The sequence below is a fragment of the Sus scrofa genome, chromosome 14 (genome assembly GCF_054392235.1).
Source record: "Sus scrofa isolate SSC_HxYL_T2T_F1_AM1 chromosome 14, Sscrofa_HxYL_maternal_Yorkshire_Landrace_v2.0, whole genome shotgun sequence".
NCBI lineage: Eukaryota > Metazoa > Chordata > Mammalia > Artiodactyla > Suidae > Sus > Sus scrofa.
In genome coordinates this window covers 154,832,998-154,854,460 of record NC_139396.1, presented here as the reverse complement: position 1 = coordinate 154,854,460, position 21,463 = coordinate 154,832,998, and the positions used below count along the sequence as shown (strand labels likewise).

The 21,463-nt window shown below is 50.4% G+C and overlaps 1 protein-coding gene across 4 annotated transcripts in view; it reads right to left on the bottom strand.

Moving 5' to 3' along the window:
* The window catches only part of DMBT1 (deleted in malignant brain tumors 1), a 54,252-nt gene that overhangs the window by 14,247 nt on the left and 18,542 nt on the right, over positions 1-21,463 (bottom strand). For 2 of the 4 annotated variants that reach the window (XM_084995791.1, XM_084995793.1), the window contains 13 exons: positions 20,972-21,004; positions 17,617-17,940; positions 16,843-16,872; positions 15,940-15,969; positions 14,140-14,166; positions 13,498-13,530; positions 10,143-10,466; positions 9,369-9,398; positions 8,465-8,494; positions 6,886-6,918; positions 3,152-3,305; positions 2,652-2,854; positions 1,388-1,708 (listed from right to left, as the gene is read on the bottom strand). In XM_084995791.1, the coding sequence (XP_084851917.1) occupies positions 1,388-1,708; positions 2,652-2,854; positions 3,152-3,305; positions 6,886-6,918; positions 8,465-8,494; positions 9,369-9,398; positions 10,143-10,466; positions 13,498-13,530; positions 14,140-14,166; positions 15,940-15,969; positions 16,843-16,872; positions 17,617-17,940; positions 20,972-21,004 (1,572 nt within the window). The remainder of the gene's footprint in view (positions 1-1,387; positions 1,709-2,651; positions 2,855-3,151; positions 3,306-6,885; positions 6,919-8,464; positions 8,495-9,368; positions 9,399-10,142; positions 10,467-13,497; positions 13,531-14,139; positions 14,167-15,939; positions 15,970-16,842; positions 16,873-17,616; positions 17,941-20,971; positions 21,005-21,463) is intronic. The other 2 variants (XM_084995792.1, XM_084995794.1) reach the window with 2 other exon arrangements.

Here is a 21,463-nt window from a genome sequence, read left to right as displayed (position 1 = left end):
TAGGAAAGCAATCACGGATGTGAGGCCAACAGGCAGGAAGGGGTCCCAGGCGGAGGGGACAGCATGTGCAGAGGGACCTAGGTGTGAGGGTATCTGGCACATGTGGGGAACCTCGGCGTGGATGGAGTAGGGAGAGGCGAGATGGCGGGAACCAGACAGACCACAGCAGGGGGTCACGGACAGGCCGAGAGGGTGTCCTGAGCGGTGAGGGTCTATGCCCGAAGGGCCTGAGCTATCAGTCCCCATGAGACTGGGACAGGTTGGCATTTCCCAAAGATGCGCCTAGTTGCACTGGGGAGAGGGGATGGGAGTGCAGGCTGCCGGAAGCTGCTGCTGCAGGAAGCCAGGTTGGGGCGGGGGAGGGCGAGGGGCAATCTGGCGGGGGGGGGGGGGGGGGGGCGGGGGGATGCGCAGCAGAGGTTCAGAGGCTGGCAGTCAGGAGCTTTGGGGGTCCTGCCCCGAGCTCAGCTGTGAAGCAGGCTCCTTCCAGCCCATGCGGACCAGGGTCTAGTGTCCCTGGGGAGGGGCAGGATCTATGCAGGGGATGACCTCGCCTAGGGACTGACCAGAGATCTGAATCTTAGGCTTGTCAGGATACTAACAAAGAGGAGCCTAGAGAGAGGCCCAGCCTCAGAGGATGCCACGGGCCAGGAAAGGCAGGAGGGGCAAACTCTTGGGAGAGTGAGTGATGTGGCTGCAGCCCAAGGGCCAGCAGCAGAGAGGGGCAGCCGAGTGGTGAGACAGAAACCACAACCATGGGCAATTACAAGGTGTCGTTTGGTAGGTTCCTAAAAAGGGACAGAAGGGACACATCGGTCACCAGAGCGTGGCTGGAAATCAGCGAGTGCATCCTTGGTCCCCTGAGTTCCGGCTATGAAGGCCTGTGATCCCGGGATGAGGCCTAAGGGCCACCCCCGATCCCTGCCCCGTCGTTACTTGGGGGTCATTAGCGTCACAGCTAAGGTTGTAACCCCATCATTTCCTCAACCCTTCCTACGTGCCCAGGGTGTGCAAGCATTATCCGTTTAATTCTCCAACCACCATTGGAAGCAGGTTCTATGGTGATGATCTCTTGATAAACAAGGAAACTGAAGCTTAGAGAGATTAACTCATTGATGAAAGTCATAAGCAAATGGGAGAGTGAAACCAGGCTGACCTCAGAACCACCAGAGATAAAATGGGCCCTGCATGGTCTCCTGGAGTGGACAGGACGAGGGGACAAGACTGACAGGCTGCCTGCCTCCCCTTCCCCCCCGCCCCCACCCCCCACCTCCCCACCCCCCGCCACCGGACCTGAGCCACGAATACCATCCGCTGCTGGCCTCCAGCTTCCACCAGCAGCAGGGCAGAGGTGAAAGGGCCTTCCATGAGTGATATCATGCGATACCTGAGCAAATGACTCCAGCATCTTCACTGTGGCCACAGTTATGGGAGAACCAGCCTCGGTTCCGGCACTGCCAGAGAGTGGATTCCGTCCCCGAGCACGCCACGTCATCCAAGGTGATGGGGCCAGAGCCGGGGCCGAAATAAGCGTTTCCTGGGGCCGACACTGCATTTCCACACCCCAGCTGTCTGCAGACCACTTGGGCATCCTGGATGTCCCAGCCATCATCACAAACAGTTCCCCATCGGCCACCTTGGTAAATTTCCACACGCCCAGCACATGAGGGGTAGGAGGAGTTCGAGTTGACCAATCTCAAGCTGGCGTCTGAAAGACACATGCCACTGAAGGTGATGGCCCTGTCCCCAAAAAACCCCAAAGGCTGACTAACCCACGGGCCCTTCCTTATCCCCAGAGTCACCAAATGGCACTGATTATGGTACAAACAGCCACATGAATGGCTTAGAAGGGGCTCCAGACCCCCTCATCCTGAGATGGGGAGATGAGTTACCAGGTACCCCAGGACATCGGTGGCAAACCCAAGGCCGGGGGGTGTCCCCCCCCCACAACTTGCTGCCTTGGATTATGGTCCACTGCGAGATAAGGGGAAGGGGTAACGCATCCCCAAAGCCCTTCTTTGATTTCACGGGGACCACGATGCATGCAGAAGAGAGCGCTGCATAAATACACTGAGCCTCAAAGGTCAGGTCTGGTTTTCACTCACCTCTTCTTAAAATTTTTTTTTTCTTTTTACAGCCACACCTGTGGCATACAGAAGTTCCCTGGCTAGGAGCTGAGTTGGAGCTGTGGCTTCCAGCCTACACCACAATCACAGCAATGCCAGATCTGAGCTGCACCTGTGAATTACTCTGCAGCTTGCAGCAACGCCAGATCCCTAACCCACCAAATGAGGACAGGAATCAAACCTATATCCTCTCAGACACTGTGTCAGGTTCTTAACTTGCTTAACCACAATGGGAGCTCCCTAAAAATTTATTTTATTGAATATAATTGATTTACTATGTTGTATTAATTTCTGCTGTATAGCTGAGTGATTCAAGTATACTTATAGACATTATTTTTCCTATTCTTTTCCATTAAGGTTTATCACAGGATATTGAATATAGTTCCCTGTGCTACAGTAGGACTTGTTTATCCAAGCCAATACATAATAGTTTGCATCTGCTAATCCCAATCTCCCAATTTGTCCCTCTCCCATCTCACCTCCCCCTTAGCAACCGCAAGTCTGTTCTCTCTGTCTTGCACTCACCTCTTGGAAAAGAGTTATACCAAGCAGAAAAGCCAGGTTTTTGGACACTGCCATCACTCCGAAATCGAACTGTCATTCGGTTGTAAGAAGATGTGAATATCTGGCTGGTGTGATTACAAATTTTCCCCAGCGAAGTATTGCTACCCGGTGATTCATCAAAGATTTCAATGTAATCATAAATGCAATTAATGTGCACCTCCAACCTGTATGAGAAAACAGATTCATGTCCACATCAGAATTTCTGCTGCTCAGGTATTTTATAGATATTTTGGACTTTATGAGTGATGCTATTGAATCTAAGTTTTTTTTTCTTGCTCTTCCTCAATCAGATCAAAGAACTTCTCAATATTGCCTGAGCTCCCTGGTAGAGATCAGAGCAACCTAAAATGTAGTCCATGGCCCATGAGAGTGAAAAGCCTGCCAGCCCAGGACACAACCTAAACCCCAGGTGTGCTGTGGAGGCTGCATCCAGGTCTCCTGGTGTCCTGGGTGTTACTTACTGTAGATTGTTGAAGCCCAGGTTTATGCGATAGCCGGAGTTCACCTCTATTTCCCAGACACAGTTGGCATTGTTGGGGTACAATCCAGGGTAGGATGGACTGGAAAATGTCCCACTGGCACTGGTCAAGAAGCCACCACAAGGTGAAGAGGGACCTAGAGAGGAGAGATGAGGGCCATCTCCATTGTGGCCGGGTCTTCAGATATGCTGAGACCAGCACTTGTCTTCTGGGTGAGAGTCCTTGGATTTTATCCTCTGTGCTTTCAAGAGGAGTCAGCTTTTCTTTGCACAAGTGCCCTCGCTTAGATCTGGTCCCACCTTAGAGACCTTGGTCTCAGTTTCCATGCCTGCATTGAGCCTAGAAGAGCTATTCTCTGGCAAGAGGGGATTCGCTTCAGGAGTTCCCATTGTGGCTCAGCAGGTTAAGAGCCCGACTAGTATCCTTGAGGATGTGGGTTAGATCCCTGGCCTCACTCAGTGGGTTAAGGATCCGGTGTTGCTGTGACCTGTGGTGTAGGTCATTCCCACGGGCAGTGTATGAGTGTTCTGATTTCTCCATGTCCTCGTCAACACTTATTATTACCTGATTTTTGATTCTAGCCAAGCTACTGGGTGTGAAGTGGTATCTCTTTGTGGTTTTGGTTTGCATTTCCCAAATGACGATGGCTAATGATGGTGGGCATATGTTTATGGGCTTTTGGCCCATTCGTTGACTATCTTCTGTGGAGAAATATCTACTCAGAGCCTTTAGTCATTTTTAGCTGGGTTCTGTGACTGTTTATTATTGGGTTCTGTGACTGTTTATTATTGTGACTGTTTATTATTGACTTTGTATGTTCTAGGAGCTCCTGCTACAGTGAAGTGGGTAAAGATTCCACCTGTGGCAGCTCAGGTACCTGCAGAGGTGCAGGTTCAATCCACAGCCTGGCACAGTGAGTTAAAAGATCCAGCATTGCCACAGGCATAGGTCCCAGCTGTGGCTTGGATTCAATCCCTAGCCTGGGAGATTCCATATGCTGCGGATGCGGACATTAAAAAAAAAAAAAAAAAGGTCTTCATACGTTCGACGCAAGTCTCTTGTGAGATGTGTAATTTGCAATTTTTTTTCTCTCCTTCTGAGAAAAAGCAGTGTTTTATAACGATAATTCGGCCTGTCAAATATGCCCACTTGGAAGTTTTATTTCTGTAGTAGGAAATGATAAAAGATAAGGCCAAAGCTTTAGAGACAAGAATATGCACTACAGATTTCTAAAAATATAATAGACATGTATAAAATAAAAATATTATTGATGGAATTATCTAAGTATATAAAATGTAATTAGAAAAATGAGAACAAGTGAGACAGAAGACCAACGACGCAATATTCGGCCAAGTATGCAAACAAAATAAAATGTTCTTTGATATTTAAGCAAAGAGAGAAGAATTTGGTTAAGGGCCAAAAAAAAAAAATTTGTGGAACTTTATAAAAAGAGGGAATTGGGAATACTGTAACTTTTCTGAGCCACACAGAGATTCATAAAGGATATTCTTTTTGGAGTTCCCGTTGTGACGTAGCAGAAATGAATCCAACTAGGAACCATGAGGTTGCTGGTTCAATACCTGGACTTGATCAGTGGGTTAAGGATCCAGCATTGCTGTGAGCTGCAGTGTAGGTCGAAGATGCGGCTCGGATCTGATGGTGCTGTGGCTGTGGTGTAGGCAGGCAGCTATAGCTCCGATCGGACCCCCAGCCTAGGAACCTCCATGTGCTGCAGGTGCAGCCCTAAAAAGTGGGGGAAAAAGGATATTCTTTTCAGCTCTAATACATCATCAGACATTGTGAACAACAACAACAAAAAAATTAATGGCAGGAAAAAATATCTCAGAAGGCATTATTTCTTTTATCCTACAAATAGTAATTATTTGCCTAGATCATGGTATATCCATACAGTCGAAAACTATGCAGCCATTAAACTTGGCGGTGTAGAAATAATTTCAGTGCCATAAAATGCTAACTTTAAGGCCATCCACAAAAGTATTTATTGTCTATGCCAGTGAAAAAGGATGTTATAAAATAAGGTGTAAAACACACTGGACTTTGTGTGCCTGTATGTGGAAATGGAATATACATCAGAATGCTAACATTAGTTATATATTCATCCATCCACTCATTGCCCACTTCTTTCTCCAAACATTTATGGAGTACCAGACACAACGCTAGATAATTAAGGATGCAATGACGAAAATGGAAGACGTGATTTCTGCTCTTGGAAAATGAAGAGTTTGGAAAAAAAAAAAAAAAAAAAAAAAAAAAAAAAAAAAAAAAAGTGTGACCCTTGGCAAACATACTTCTGGTTGTGTAATTGACCAGCTGAAAACATTTCAGCCGCCACCCCTGCCCTTAGGATAAAGCCAGGAGTTTTAACCTGCCCACAAAGCTCTGAATGATCTGGCCCTCCCTCGCCCAGCTCCCTGACAATCCCTTCTGCTGCCACCTGCCACTCATTCAAAAAGTCAGCTTCCTTCCCACCTCGATCTTGAAGGCATTCCTTCCGGCTGGCAGGCATTTCACCAAATGAACAAACCTGCTTCTCCTGTAAGCCTCAGCAAAAGCGTCTCTTCCAAAGGACTTCTCTTAATCCCTTGAGCAAGTAAAGTCTCTGCTAAAGTGCCCCCTTTGCACAGTGAACTTTCCCTGGGAAGCACCTGCCACAACTGTGATGACAGCAGCAATACAGGCTTAAATACTTAATACCTGCGTGAGTAGATTATATCGCCTTTTCATCATTCTGTAATTTACAACCATTCTTGATGGTGATATAACCATCTGTACAGCAAAGATGCTAAAATACTCCATCCAAAATACGAGGTTGTGTTTCTTAAGTACATTCTATGCACCCCCGCTATAGTAAATTTAGTCTAGTAAATCTATTTCTGCCTTAAAACTATTGAGAAAGTATGCAAAGTTTATTTATAAAAATATTCGTCCTCACAGGGTCCTTTATTTAAAATGATAGTAAGAGAAGACGTGATGACAAGGAAAAGTAGCCATAACTTCTTTTCTTTTTGTTTTTTTCTCCTGCTCGGGTCACACCCGCGGCATAAGGAAGATCCCAGGCTAGGGGTCAAGTCGGAGCTACAGCTGCCAGCCTACACCACAGCCCCAGCAACGCCAGAGCCGAGCCGTGTCTGTGACCTACACCACGGCTCAGGGCAACACCGGCTCCTTAACCCACCAAGCAAGGCTAGGGATCGAACCCGTGTCCTCATGGATACTAGTCGCATTTGTGACCACTGAGCCTCGATGTGAAGTCCAGCCATAACTTTTCTTAAGAACAGTGGAACCATAGCCATATCATGAGATAAAGAATTATGGGTAAGAGCATATGATGATTTGTGAAATCATCCATTTCTTCTTTGTCCCCCTTCTTCCTCTCAAAGCTTTGGAGATACTCTAAAAAGTAAAAGCCACAAAATCTATGCTTTTAGGAATCTCTCCTCTCATTTACATATAAAAAGGGCAGGTGATCTTCCTAGTTAAAACGAAAGTCATCTCCGGAGCAGGGGAGATATGAAGGCGGAGGGTGTGGAAGCTCCATGTCAGCTGTGGGTTGCAGGCCAGGGGGGGATAGGGAGGGGCAGCCTGGGCAGGTCGTGTGTGCAGGTGGGGGGTGGGGGTGGGGGCTGGGCATGTGTAGGCATCTGTGGCAGACAGCCAGGCCAGGGGATAATTCAGGTGGAAAAATGGGTACTTACTTGCTGCGGTTGTAGTTGTTGGGTGCCACCAAGCTAGAAAGAAAAGAAAGTGATTTTAGGATACTGTTGGGTAAAACATTTTTAATTCTATGACCATCACGTGGATGGAGAAAGCAAATCCTTTGCCTTACTGCAGGACTTCTCAGAGCCTTGACCATCCTAATTTACACAGTGACTGGTCAAACGGGCGGGGAGGACATAGTACTTCCCAATGTAGTGCACACCGGATATTTGTGTTGTGGGGGCAGCTCCATGCGTAGGTCTCATGCCCTGACCAGACCTTGTCGTCCAGGACAATCGGCCCTGAGCCCTGACCAAACTGGGCACTTCCTGGAGCCGATTCGGCCCGGCCACAGCCCAGCTGCCTGCAGACCCCGCTGGCGTCACTGGTGTCCCAGCTGTCGTCACACAGGTGCCCCACGAGCCTTAGTACAGCACTTCCACATGGCCCTGACACCTGTCGCCTCCATTCACCAGCCTCAGGGCCAAACCCGATTCACTTCCTTGAAAGAGACAGGAAATTGCCTTCTGCTGTGTCTCCTGAAGGACGAGGGCCTGAGGGCTGCGTGAGAGTCAGAACTCGCCCAGGAAAGACTCTGAGTTCTAGGTAATGTTCCCCATCGAGGGCACTTGACGGAAGGAAGCCGGTTCATCATCACTATCTCCAAGGAGTTGCCATGTGGGGGGGGGGGGCTGATCCGTGCAGGTTCTCTGACTGCTGCCCCACCACAGCCCCAAACGAAGAGCCCAACCCAGCCTTGGGAGGTAAGAGGGGACGGGGCAGCCCCCAGCCTGCCTCCACAGTGACCGCTTGATGGACTTGAGCCCCTACAGCAGGGCACCACCAGAGACAGCCTCCCGGCCCCCGCCAAGGAGCCCCCTTCGGCTGCCCGCCCCTCCCCCAGCCCCTGCCTCATCAGGCCTGACGTTGTTCTGAAGGCTCCCGTTCCCCTGAGCACGCCCTCGTGCCACTGTCAAGCCCTAGCTTAGCCCGAATCGAAAACAAACCCCGGACCCGCTGAATGTCAGCAGAGCACGTGGCGATGCCTGGGGAGAAGGTGCCTGGTGCCAGCAGGCTGCTCAGAGTCCTTCTAGGACTTGTCCCCTGAAGGACAGGGACAGACTCCTTCTCCTGCTGGGACATCGACTTGGGGATGGCCCCCGCTCCATGGCAGCAAACAAGCTGAGCGGGAAGCCCAAACACATAAGCACGTAGAGATAAGAGACGTGCAGAGGGGGACAGAAAGCCTTGCAAGCTCTGGATCCAGCTCTGCCTGAAGACAGGCCCACCACTCAACATCCTGGCTCTGGAAGACAGTGCATCCCCCTCTGGCTTAAGAGAGTTTCAGGGGGATCCTGCCACTTGCCAACACAGCCATCCTGACAAACGCAGTCTCTAACGGGTAGGTGATGCTTAGCCGTGTGCTGATGCATCTGCTTGTTCTGCTCGGAGGAGGGAACTTGCCACAGTGAATGAGGTGGGGAACACAGCAGCCTGACCCCAGACTTAGAAAGTGCACCCAGGCCTGTTGATTAAATTTGAACACTGTCGGTTTGGCAGGGTCCCAGTGATACTTACTTTGGGAAGGAGTCGTTGTGTACCACCAATCTGGAGGGGAAACAAAGCAACGTTAGAAAGAAAGTGGGTAGGGATTTCCAGTCATGGCTCAGCGGAAATGAATCTGACTAGCATCCACTAGTACATGGGTTCGATCCCTGGCCTTGCTCCGTGGGTTAGGAATCCAGCCTTGCTGTGAGCTGTGGTGTAGGTCACAGACTCGGCTCGGATCTGATGTTGCTGTGGCTGTTGCTCAGGTCAGTGACTACAGCTCCGATTTGACCCCTAGCCTGGGGATTTCCATATGCCAAGCATGCGGCCCTAAAAGGACAAAAAAAAAAAAAAAAAAAAAAAAAGAAAGAAAGAAAAGAAAAAGAAAAAAAGGTTAGAATCAAGATTGGTCTAGCGACTGTCATTAGGATCATGGCTAATGGGTTTGAGAAGCTTCTCTACATGGGGGAGAAAGAGACCATTTCTGAGACCTTTTAGTGAGCCCAAATCAAGCCATCAAATGCCCACCACGTGGCCTTGAAGCAGTACAATCCACAAACAACAACAGTCCCCATGCTCTAGCGGCAGAGGGTTTTTTTGGTAAAATCATCCCTTAGACTCTGCCTGAGGAATATGACATGAAAAATCTCTGTTCGATCCTCACGCGTTCCTCTTGGTCCAGGCAATATGTTCAGGCAGAAATTACCCCAGGACACAGCTCCCCACCAGCCAGCCCTTTGAGGGAACAATGCCCTCAAGTCACTGGCCCAGACAGAGGATCCACCTGTTACGGTTCATCCACAGTCTCTAGAGTGACCAGGGTGGGTTCTGAGAGGTGGAAAGCTCAACAGGCCCCTCTGGGAGCTCCTGGTTGGGCTGTGGAGGTGAGTGGGGACAGAGGGGACACCCAAGAGTCAAAGGCACCTGGACTCACCTGGAATGACCGTGGACGAGCGCTGGGCATCTGTGAGAGACAGAAGGCGGATCAGACACATCGCACAGAAGGGGCACAACCGGGCCAAAGGGGACGACGCTGAGCAGGTAAGATGCTCAGTCCGTGCTTGTCCCCTGCCCTGGAGCGGGGACCTCTGCCACCCACAGGCCTCCAAAGAGGCTCCTGGGAGGGGTCCAGGCAGAGCAGCATCCCTTATTTCCATGTCATGGTGATTAGCTCTGCATCTAAATGAACAAGGTGACACTGAAACCAAGCCACAGATTTTATGGGTCCACTGGCAGCAAGAGAGAGGAGCCCAGCTCCAGCCCAAAATCCCACGTGGGAGCTGTCAGGCCCAACCAGAGCTTATGACAAGATGTGTGTGACAAGCCCCTGTGCACAGCAGACCTGGTGACCAGACAGGGCATCTCAGGGCTCTGGAGGGGCTACGGTCCAGGACTCGGGATCCAACACCTGGGCCACCTGCGGTCCTGGCCCACGTGCCTCTGGTCAGAGACCTCCTTACAGAGCTTTCCTCTTTATCTCAGCCTGGCCTTGTCACAGGGGGGAATAAAGCCTTGATTGTCGCTTCCACTTTGGATCGTTCTAATTCACCATCTCCCCCCCACCACCCAGTAGCTGAACACAAGCTAATGCTGAATCTGAAAAAATTTTAAGAAGGAGAAAGTTAGGAAGTGCTTTGAGAGAAATCAGATTGTAAGAAGGAAACCAGGCCCCCAGAGAAGAACCCCCGCCCCCAGACTTGATACTAACCTGAGCAGATGACACCAGCGTCTTCATGATGCCCACAGTTGTGCGTGTTCCAGCCACTGTGGGGGCAGCTCCACAAGTAGGTCTCATGCCCTGAGCATCGCAGGTCATCCAGGAGAATCGGCCCTGAGCCCTGACCAAACCGGGCACTTCCTGGGGCCGATACGGCCCAGCCACAGCCCAGCTGCCTGCAGACCACGTTGGCATCGTTGGTGTCCCAGCTGTCATCACACACGGTGCCCCAGGAGCCTTGGTACAGGACCTCCACTCGGCCCTGACACCTGTCACCTCCATTCACCAGCCTCAGGGCCAAATCCCATTCGGTCCCTAGGGGGCAGCACAAGAACACAGCCTCATGTCTCCTGAGGTCACAGGCCTCAGGCAGGCTCAGACTTAGGGGACTCCCTGTTGGCCACATTTCCCTGGGCAGGGAGTCATCCTTTTCAAGATTTATTTATTTATTTGTTGGGTTTCCAGGGCCACACCCACAGCATAGGGAGGTTCCCAGGTTAGGGCTTGAATTGGAGCTACAGCTGCTGACCTACACCACAGCCACAGCAATGCAGGATCTGAGCCGCACCTGTGACCTACACCACAGCTCACGGCAACGCCAGATCCTTAACCCACTGAGCAAGGCCAGGGATTGAACCCACATCCTCATGGATACTAGGCAGGTCTGTTCCCACTGAGCCATGACACGATCTCCCAGGAATTCACCTTTGTACATGCCCAGGAGTTCATTTTCCCCACAGGGAAAAGAAGAGAGATTCCTCTTCGGCCCAAGTTAGGCTGCTCAAATGAGATGCAGACACAGCCCGTCACCCCAAAAGGAGGTGAGCAGGAGGCAACCCCGGCCTCCCCAGGACACATCCAGGCTGGGGCGCCATAGCTGCAGGTGAAGGCCAAGCCCAACCCCTGTTTGGCAGCTTGGGAACTCCTGGTGGCTCTCGCTGGGTTTCGGCTGAGTCCCTGGAGATGACGGGACGGGGCAGACAGGACAGTTCAGGTATTTCCACCCCCTCCCCAGGACAGCCGTCCACTGCCTGAGTGACCCAGGAGCTCCCGGCAGGATTGAGAGGACTCCAGGGAGCTCCCGCAGTGGCACAGTGGAAACAGATCCAACTAGTATGCACGAGGATGTGGGTTGATCCCTGGTCTCGCTCAGAGGGTTATGGATCCTGCATTGCTGTGAGCTGCAGTGTAGGTCGAAGTTGCGGCTTAGCTCTGATGGTGCTGTGTAGGCAGGCAGCTATAGCTCCAATTGGACGCCCAGCCTAGGAACCTCCATGTGCTGCAGGTGCAGCCCTAAAAAGTGGGGGAAAAAAGGATATTCTTTTCAGCTCTAATACATCATCAGACATTGTGAACAACAGCAAAAAAAATTAATGACAAGAAAAAATATCATCAGAAGGAATTATTTCTTTTATCCTACAAATAGTAATTACTTGCCTAGATCATGGTATATCCATACAGTCGAAAACTATGCAGCCATTAAACTTGGCGGTGTAGAAATAATTTCAGTGCCATAAAATGCTAACTTTAAGGCCATCCACAAAAGTATTTATTGTCTATGCCAGTGAAAAAGGATGTTATTAAATAAGGTGTAAAACATACTGGGTGGGGGAAAAACTGTAATTGTAATGCATACATGTAAGGATAAACTGACCCCCTTGCTGTACAGTGGGAAAATAAAAAAAAAAAAAAAATACTGGACTTTGTGTGCCTGTATGTGGAAATGGAATATACATCAGAATGCTAACATTAGTTATATATTCATCCATCCATTCATTGCCCACTTCTTTCTCCAAACATTTATGGAGTACCAGACACAACGCTAGATAATTAAGGATGCAATGACGAAAATGGAAGACGTGATTTCTGCTCTTGGAAAATGAAGAGTTTGGCAAAAAAAAAAAAAAAAAAAAAAAAGTGTGACCCTTGGCAAACATACTTCTGGTTGTGTAATTGCCCAGCTGAAAACATTTCAACCGCCACCCCTGCCCTTAGGATAAAGCCAGGAGTTTTAACCTGCCCACAAAGCTCTGAATGATCTGGCCCTCCCTCGCCCAGCTCCCTGACAATCCCTTCTGCTGCCACCTGCCACTCATTCAAAAAGTCAGCTTCCTTCCCACCTCGATCTTGAAGGCATTCCTTCCGGCTGGCAGGCATTTCACCAAATGAACAAACCTGCTTCTCCTGTAAGCCTCAGCAAAAGCGTCTCTTCCAAAGGACTTCTCTTAATCCCTTGAGCAAGTAAAGTCTCTGCTAAAGTGCCCCCTTTGCACAGCGAACTTTCCCTGGGAAGCACCTGCCACAACTGTGATGACAGCAGCAATACAGGTTTAAATACTTAATACCTGCGTGAGTAGATTATATCGCCTTTTCATCATTCTGTAATTTACAACCATTCTTGATGGCGATATAACCATCCGTACAGCAAAGATGGTAAAATACTCCATCCAAAATAAGAGGTTGTGTTTCTTAAGTACTTTCTATGCACCCCCGCTATAGTAAATTTAGTCTAGTAAATCTATTTCTGCCTTAAAACTATTGAGAAAGTATGCAAAGTTTATTTATAAAAATATTCGTCCTCATAGGGTCCTTTATTTAAAATGATAGTAAGAGAAGACGTGATGACAAGGAAAAGTAGCCATAACTTCTTTTCTTTTTGTTTTTTTCTCCTGCTCGGGTCACACCCGCGGCACATGGAAGTTCCCAGGCTAGGGGTCAAGTCGGAGCTACAGCTGCCAACCTACACCACAGCCCCAGCAACGCCAGAGCCGAGCCGTGTCTGTGACCTACACCACGGCTCAGGGCAACACCGGCTCCTTAACCCACCAAGCAAGGCTAGGGATCGAACCCGTGTCCTCATGGATACTAGTCGCATTTGTGACCACTGAGCCTCGATGTGAAGTCCAGCCATAACTTTTCTTAAGAACAGTGGAACCATAGCCATATCATGAGATAAAGAATTATGGGTAAGAGCATATGATGATTTGTGAAATCATCCATTTCTTCTTTGTCCCCCTTCTTCCTCTCAAAGCTTTGGAGATACTCTAAAAAGTAAAAGCCACAAAATCTATGCTTTTAGGAATCTCTCCTCTCATTTACATATAAAAAGGGCAGGTGATCTTCCTAGTTAAAACGAAAGTCATCTCCGGAGCAGGGGAGATATGAAGGCGGAGGGTGTGGAAGCTCCATGTCAGCTGTGGGTTGCAGGCCAGGGGGGGATAGGGAGGGGCAGCCTGGGCAGGTCGTGTGTGCAGGTGGGGGGTGGGGGTGGGGGCTGGGCATGTGTAGGCATCTGTGGCAGACAGCCAGGCCAGGGGATAATTCAGGTGGAAAAATGGGTACTTACTTGCTGCGGTTGTAGTTGTTGGGTGCCACCAAGCTAGAAAGAAAAGAAAGTGATTTTAGGATACTGTTGGGTAAAACATTTTTAATTCTATGACCATCACGTGGATGGAGAAAGCAAATCCTTTGCCTTACTGCAGGACTTCTCAGAGCCTTGACCATCCTAATTTACACAGTGACTGGTCAAACGGGCGGGGAGGACATAGTACTTCCCAATGTAGTGCACACCGGATATTTGTACTGTGCCATAAAGTTCCCTTTGGACTTGCTCTCCACGTGATGGATTCTTTTACAGACAAATATCAGCATGAGGGCTAACTGGCCATGCTTCCGGCATAGTCACCATTCTCTGCGGGATGACTTGGACTGTTCCTTTCATCAGAAATGATCCCAGGATAAACCTTGTCCCCCACAGGCTCTCTGACCTGGGAATGACATCAGGCAACAGCAGGAGACCAGAGGGGCCCTCCAGCCAGAGCTGAGGAGCAGCCATGGTCCTGGGGACTCAGCTGGTCACCGAAACAAATCCCCGAGTCCTCAGAGGGGAACCACGCCCCAGCAGGAGTCTGCCTGTCTCCTAATTCTAGAACCCGAGAGGGTGGAAGTCCAGAGAGGAATCGGGCTCAGCGGTTCTGCACCCACTCACCTGGGATAGTAGATCTGATGTGTGCAGCTGCAAGAAAGAGGAAACAGGATCAGCCTCAGTGCCCAGGATGTGTGGCCACAAACGGGACGGGTTCCTGAGAGAGATGCTGAGGGCCCGTCCCCTCCGTGGCCTGAGCAGGGCATCCTGGGAGTGGTCCAGGGGAGCTGAAGAGCAAACGTCAACCCCAGAGAGTAGTTTCCAGACAAGAAAGTTTGGGGGATCGAGTTGATAAATCCTTAGTGTCCATTACACCTTGTCTATTTCAACGGGCCACCAGGGACACCAACTGCTGTGGGTGCTGCTCTCAGGGAAACAGCCCATCTTTCAGGGAAGCTCAGGGTGCCAAGAGCCAGAAAGAGGGGCCCTTTCCTGGAGAAAAACATGTGCTAAAGCAGAGTCACAATTTCTTGGAAGCCAACCTGAGCATGTCACACCAGCATCCTCGTGATGCCCACAGTTGTGCAAGTTCCAGCCATTGTGGGGGCAGCTCCACGCATAGGTCTCATTCCCTGACCAGGCCTCGTGGTCCAGGACAATCAGCCCTGAGCCCTGACCAAACTGGGCACCTCCTGGAGCCGATATGGCCCGGCCACAGCCCAGCTGCCTGCAGACCCCACTGGTGTCCCAGCTGTCGTCACACACGTGCCCCACGAGCCTTAGTACAGCACTTCTACATGGCCCTGACACCTGTCGCCTCCATTCACCAGGGCCAAACCCGATACACTTCCTTGAAAGATACAGGAAATTGCCTTCTGCTGTGTCTCCTGAAGGAAGAGGGCCTGAGGGCTGCGTGAGAGTCAGAACTCGCCCAGGAAAGACTCTGAGTTCTAGGTAATGTTCCCCATCGAGGGCACTTGACGGAATGAAGCCGGTTCATCATCACTATCTCCAAGGAGTTGCCATGTGGGGGGAGGCTGATCCGTGCAGGTTCTCTGACTGCTGCCCCACCACAGCCCCAAATGAAGAGCCCAACCCAGCCTTGGGAGGTAAGAGGGGACGGGGCAGCCCCCAGCCTTCCTCCACAGTGACCGCTTGATGGACTTGAGCCCCTACAGCAGGGCACCACCAGAGACAGCCTCCCGGCCCCCGCCAAGGAGCCCCCTTCGGCTGCCCGCCCCTCCCCCAGCCCCTGCCTCATCAGGCCTGACGTTGTTCTGAAGGCTCCCGTTCCCCTGAGCACGCCCTCGTGCCACTGTCAAGCCCTAGCTTAGCCCGAATCGAAAACAAACCCCGGACCCGCTGAATGTCAGCAGAGCACGTGGCGATGCCTGGGGAGAAGGTGCCTGGTGCCAGCAGGCTGCTCAGAGTCCTTCTAGGACTTGTCCCCTGAAGGACAGGGACAGACTCCTTCTCCTGCTGGGACATCGACTTGGGGATGGCCCCCGCTCCATGGCAGCAAACAAGCTGAGCGGGAAGCCCAAACACATAAGCACGTAGAGATAAGAGACGTGCAGAGGGGGACAGAAAGCCTTGCAAGCTCTGGATCCAGCTCTGCCTGAAGACAGGCCCACCACTCAACATCCTGGCTCTGGAAGACAGTGCATCCCCCTCTGGCTTAAGAGAGTTTCAGGGGGATCCTGCCACTTGCCAACACAGCCATCCTGACAAACGCAGTCTCTAACGGGTAGGTGATGCTTAGCCGTGTGCTGATGCATCTGCTTGTTCTGCTCGGAGGAGGGAACTTGCCACAGTGAATGAGGTGGGGAACACAGCAGCCTGACCCCAGACTTAGAAAGTGCACCCAGGCCTGTTGATTAAATTTGAACACTGTCGGTTTGGCAGGGTCCCAGTGATACTTACTTTGGGAAGGAGTCGTTGTGTACCACCAATCTGGAGGGGAAACAAAGCAACGTTAGAAAGAAAGTGGGTAGGGATTTCCAGTCATGGCTCAGCGGAAATGAATCTGACTAGCATCCACTAGTACATGGGTTCGATCCCTGGCCTTGCTCCGTGGGTTAGGAATCCAGCCTTGCTGTGAGCTGTGGTGTAGGTCACAGACTCGGCTCGGATCTGATGTTGCTGTGGCTGTTGCTCAGGTCAGTGACTACAGCTCCGATTTGACCCCTAGCCTGGGGATTTCCATATGCCAAGCATGCGGCCCTAAAAGGACAAAAAAAAAAAAAAAAAAAAAAAAGAAAGAAAGAAAAGAAAAAGAAAAAAAGGTTAGAATCAAGATTGGTCTAGCGACTGTCATTAGGATCATGGCTAATGGGTTTGAGAAGCTTCTCTACATGGGGGAGAAAGAGACCATTTCTGAGACCTTTTAGTGAGCCCAAATCAAGCCATCAAATGCCCACCACGTGGCCTTGAAGCAGTACAATCCACAAACAACAACAGTCCCCATGCTCTAGCGGCAGAGGGTTTTTTTGGTAAAATCATCCCTTAGACTCTGCCTGAGGAATATGACATGAAAAATCTCTGTTCGATCCTCACGCGTTCCTCTTGGTCCAGGCAATATGTTCAGGCAGAAATTACCCCAGGACACAGCTCCCCACCAGCCAGCCCTTTGAGGGAACAATGCCCTCAAGTCACTGGCCCAGACAGAGGATCCACCTGTTACGGTTCATCCACAGTCTCTAGAGTGACCAGGGTGGGTTCTGAGAGGTGGAAAGCTCAACAGGCCCCTCTGGGAGCTCCTGGTTGGGCTGTGGAGGTGAGTGGGGACAGAGGGGACACCCAAGAGTCAAAGGCACCTGGACTCACCTGGAATGACCGTGGACGAGCGCTGGGCATCTGTGAGAGACAGAAGGCGGATCAGACACATCGCACAGAAGGGGCACAACCGGGCCAAAGGGGACGACGCTGAGCAGGTAAGATGCTCAGTCCGTGCTTGTCCCCTGCCCTGGAGCGGGGACCTCTGCCACCCACAGGCCTCCAAAGAGGCTCCTGGGAGGGGTCCAGGCAGAGCAGCATCCCTTATTTCCATGTCATGGTGATTAGCTCTGCATCTAAATGAACAAGGTGACACTGAAACCAAGCCACAGATTTTATGGGTCCACTGGCAGCAAGAGAGAGGAGCCCAGCTCCAGCCCAAAATCCCACGTGGGAGCTGTCAGGCCCAACCAGAGCTTATGACAAGATGTGTGTGACAAGCCCCTGTGCACAGCAGACCTGGTGACCAGACAGGGCATCTCAGGGCTCTGGAGGGGCTACGGTCCAGGACTCGGGATCCAACACCTGGGCCACCTGCGGTCCTGGCCCACGTGCCTCTGGTCAGAGACCTCCTTACAGAGCTTTCCTCTTTATCTCAGCCTGGCCTTGTCACAGGGGGGAATAAAGCCTTGATTGTCGCTTCCACTTTGGATCGTTCTAATTCACCATCTCCCCCCCACCACCCAGTAGCTGAACACAAGCTAATGCTGAATCTGAAAAAATTTTAAGAAGGAGAAAGTTAGGAAGTGCTTTGAGAGAAATCAGATTGTAAGAAGGAAACCAGGCCCCCAGAGAAGAACCCCCGCCCCCAGACTTGATACTAACCTGAGCAGATGACACCAGCGTCTTCATGATGCCCACAGTTGTGCGTGTTCCAGCCACTGTGGGGGCAGCTCCACAAGTAGGTCTCATGCCCTGAGCATCGCAGGTCATCCAGGAGAATCGGCCCTGAGCCCTGACCAAACCGGGCACTTCCTGGGGCCGATACGGCCCAGCCACAGCCCAGCTGCCTGCAGACCACGTTGGCATCGTTGGTGTCCCAGCTGTCATCACACACGGTGCCCCAGGAGCCTTGGTACAGGACCTCCACTCGGCCCTGACACCTGTCACCTCCATTCACCAGCCTCAGGGCCAAATCCCATTCGGTCCCTAGGGGGCAGCACAAGAACACAGCCTCATGTCTCCTGAGGTCACAGGCCTCAGGCAGGCTCAGACTTAGGGGACTCCCTGTTGGCCACATTTCCCTGGGCAGGGAGTCATCCTTTTCAAGATTTATTTATTTATTTGTTGGGTTTCCAGGGCCACACCCACAGCATAGGGAGGTTCCCAGGTTAGGGCTTGAATTGGAGCTACAGCTGCTGACCTACACCACAGCCACAGCAATGCAGGATCTGAGCCGCACCTGTGACCTACACCACAGCTCACGGCAACGCCAGATCCTTAACCCACTGAGCAAGGCCAGGGATTGAACCCACATCCTCATGGATACTAGGCAGGTCTGTTCCCACTGAGCCATGACACGATCTCCCAGGAATTCACCTTTGTACATGCCCAGGAGTTCATTTTCCCCACAGGGAAAAGAAGAGAGATTCCTCTTCGGCCCAAGTTAGGCTGCTCAAATGAGATGCAGACACAGCCCGTCACCCCAAAAGGAGGTGAGCAGGAGGCAACCCCGGCCTCCCCAGGACACATCCAGGCTGGGGCGCCATAGCTGCAGGTGAAGGCCAAGCCCAACCCCTGTTTGGCAGCTTGGGAACTCCTGGTGGCTCTCGCTGGGTTTCGGCTGAGTCCCTGGAGATGACGGGACGGGGCAGACAGGACAGTTCAGGTATTTCCACCCCCTCCCCAGGACAGCCGTCCACTGCCTGAGTGACCCAGGAGCTCCCGGCAGGATTGAGAGGACTCCAGGGAGCTCCCGCAGTGGCACAGTGGAAACAGATCCAACTAGTATGCACGAGGATGTGGGTTGATCCCTGGTCTCGCTCAGAGGGTTATGGATCCTGCATTGCTGTGAGCTGCAGTGTAGGTCGAAGTTGCGGCTTAGCTCTGATGGTGCTGTGTAGGCAGGCAGCTATAGCTCCAATTGGACGCCCAGCCTAGGAACCTCCATGTGCTGCAGGTGCAGCCCTAAAAAGTGGGGGAAAAAAGGATATTCTTTTCAGCTCTAATACATCATCAGACATTGTGAACAACAGCAAAAAAAATTAATGACAAGAAAAAATATCATCAGAAGGAATTATTTCTTTTATCCTACAAATAGTAATTACTTGCCTAGATCATGGTATATCCATACAGTCGAAAACTATGCAGCCATTAAACTTGGCGGTGTAGAAATAATTTCAGTGCCATAAAATGCTAACTTTAAGGCCATCCACAAAAGTATTTATTGTCTATGCCAGTGAAAAAGGATGTTATTAAATAAGGTGTAAAACATACTGGGTGGGGGAAAAACTGTAATTGTAATGCATACATGTAAGGATAAACTGACCCCCTTGCTGTACAGTGGGAAAATAAAAAAAAAAAAAAAATACTGGACTTTGTGTGCCTGTATGTGGAAATGGAATATACATCAGAATGCTAACATTAGTTATATATTCATCCATCCATTCATTGCCCACTTCTTTCTCCAAACATTTATGGAGTACCAGACACAACGCTAGATAATTAAGGATGCAATGACGAAAATGGAAGACGTGATTTCTGCTCTTGGAAAATGAAGAGTTTGGCAAAAAAAAAAAAAAAAAAAAAAAAGTGTGACCCTTGGCAAACATACTTCTGGTTGTGTAATTGCCCAGCTGAAAACATTTCAACCGCCACCCCTGCCCTTAGGATAAAGCCAGGAGTTTTAACCTGCCCACAAAGCTCTGAATGATCTGGCCCTCCCTCGCCCAGCTCCCTGACAATCCCTTCTGCTGCCACCTGCCACTCATTCAAAAAGTCAGCTTCCTTCCCACCTCGATCTTGAAGGCATTCCTTCCGGCTGGCAGGCATTTCACCAAATGAACAAACCTGCTTCTCCTGTAAGCCTCAGCAAAAGCGTCTCTTCCAAAGGACTTCTCTTAATCCCTTGAGCAAGTAAAGTCTCTGCTAAAGTGCCCCCTTTGCACAGCGAACTTTCCCTGGGAAGCACCTGCCACAACTGTGATGACAGCAGCAATACAGGTTTAAATACTTAATACCTGCGTGAGTAGATTATATCGCCTTTTCATCATTCTGTAATTTACAACCATTCTTGATGGCGATATAACCATCCGTACAGCAAAGATGGTAAAATACTCCATCCAAAATAAGAGGTTGTGTTTCTTAAGTACTTTCTATGCACCCCCGCTATAGTAAATTTAGTCTAGTAAATCTATTTCTGCCTTAAAACTATTGAGAAAGTATGCAAAGTTTATTTATAAAAATATTCGTCCTCATAGGGTCCTTTATTTAAAATGATAGTAAGAGAAGACGTGATGACAAGGAAAAGTAGCCATAACTTCTTTTCTTTTTGTTTTTTTCTCCTGCTCGGGTCACACCCGCGGCACATGGAAGTTCCCAGGCTAGGGGTCAAGTCGGAGCTACAGCTGCCAACCTACACCACAGCCCCAGCAACGCCAGAGCCGAGCCGTGTCTGTGACCTACACCACGGCTCAGGGCAACACCGGCTCCTTAACCCACCAAGCAAGGCTAGGGATCGAACCCGTGTCCTCATGGATACTAGTCGCATTTGTGACCACTGAGCCTCGATGTGAAGTCCAGCCATAACTTTTCTTAAGAACAGTGGAACCATAGCCATATCATGAGATAAAGAATTATGGGTAAGAGCATATGATGATTTGTGAAATCATCCATTTCTTCTTTGTCCCCCTTCTTCCTCTCAAAGCTTTGGAGATACTCTAAAAAGTAAAAGCCACAAAATCTATGCTTTTAGGAATCTCTCCTCTCATTTACATATAAAAAGGGCAGGTGATCTTCCTAGTTAAAACGAAAGTCATCTCCGGAGCAGGGGAGATATGAAGGCGGAGGGTGTGGAAGCTCCATGTCAGCTGTGGGTTGCAGGCCAGGGGGGGATAGGGAGGGGCAGCCTGGGCAGGTCGTGTGTGCAGGTGGGGGGTGGGGGTGGGGGCTGGGCATGTGTAGGCATCTGTGGCAGACAGCCAGGCCAGGGGATAATTCAGGTGGAAAAATGGGTACTTACTTGCTGCGGTTGTAGTTGTTGGGTGCCACCAAGCTAGAAAGAAAAGAAAGTGATTTTAGGATACTGTTGGGTAAAACATTTTTAATTCTATGACCATCACGTGGATGGAGAAAGCAAATCCTTTGCCTTACTGCAGGACTTCTCAGAGCCTTGACCATCCTAATTTACACAGTGACTGGTCAAACGGGCGGGGAGGACATAGTACTTCCCAATGTAGTGCACACCGGATATTTGTACTGTGCCATAAAGTTCCCTTTGGACTTGCTCTCCACGTGATGGATTCTTTTACAGACAAATATCAGCATGAGGGCTAACTGGCCATGCTTCCGGCATAGTCACCATTCTCTGCGGGATGACTTGGACTGTTCCTTTCATCAGAAATGATCCCAGGATAAACCTTGTCCCCCACAGGCTCTCTGACCTGGGAATGACATCAGGCAACAGCAGGAGACCAGAGGGGCCCTCCAGCCAGAGCTGAGGAGCAGCCATGGT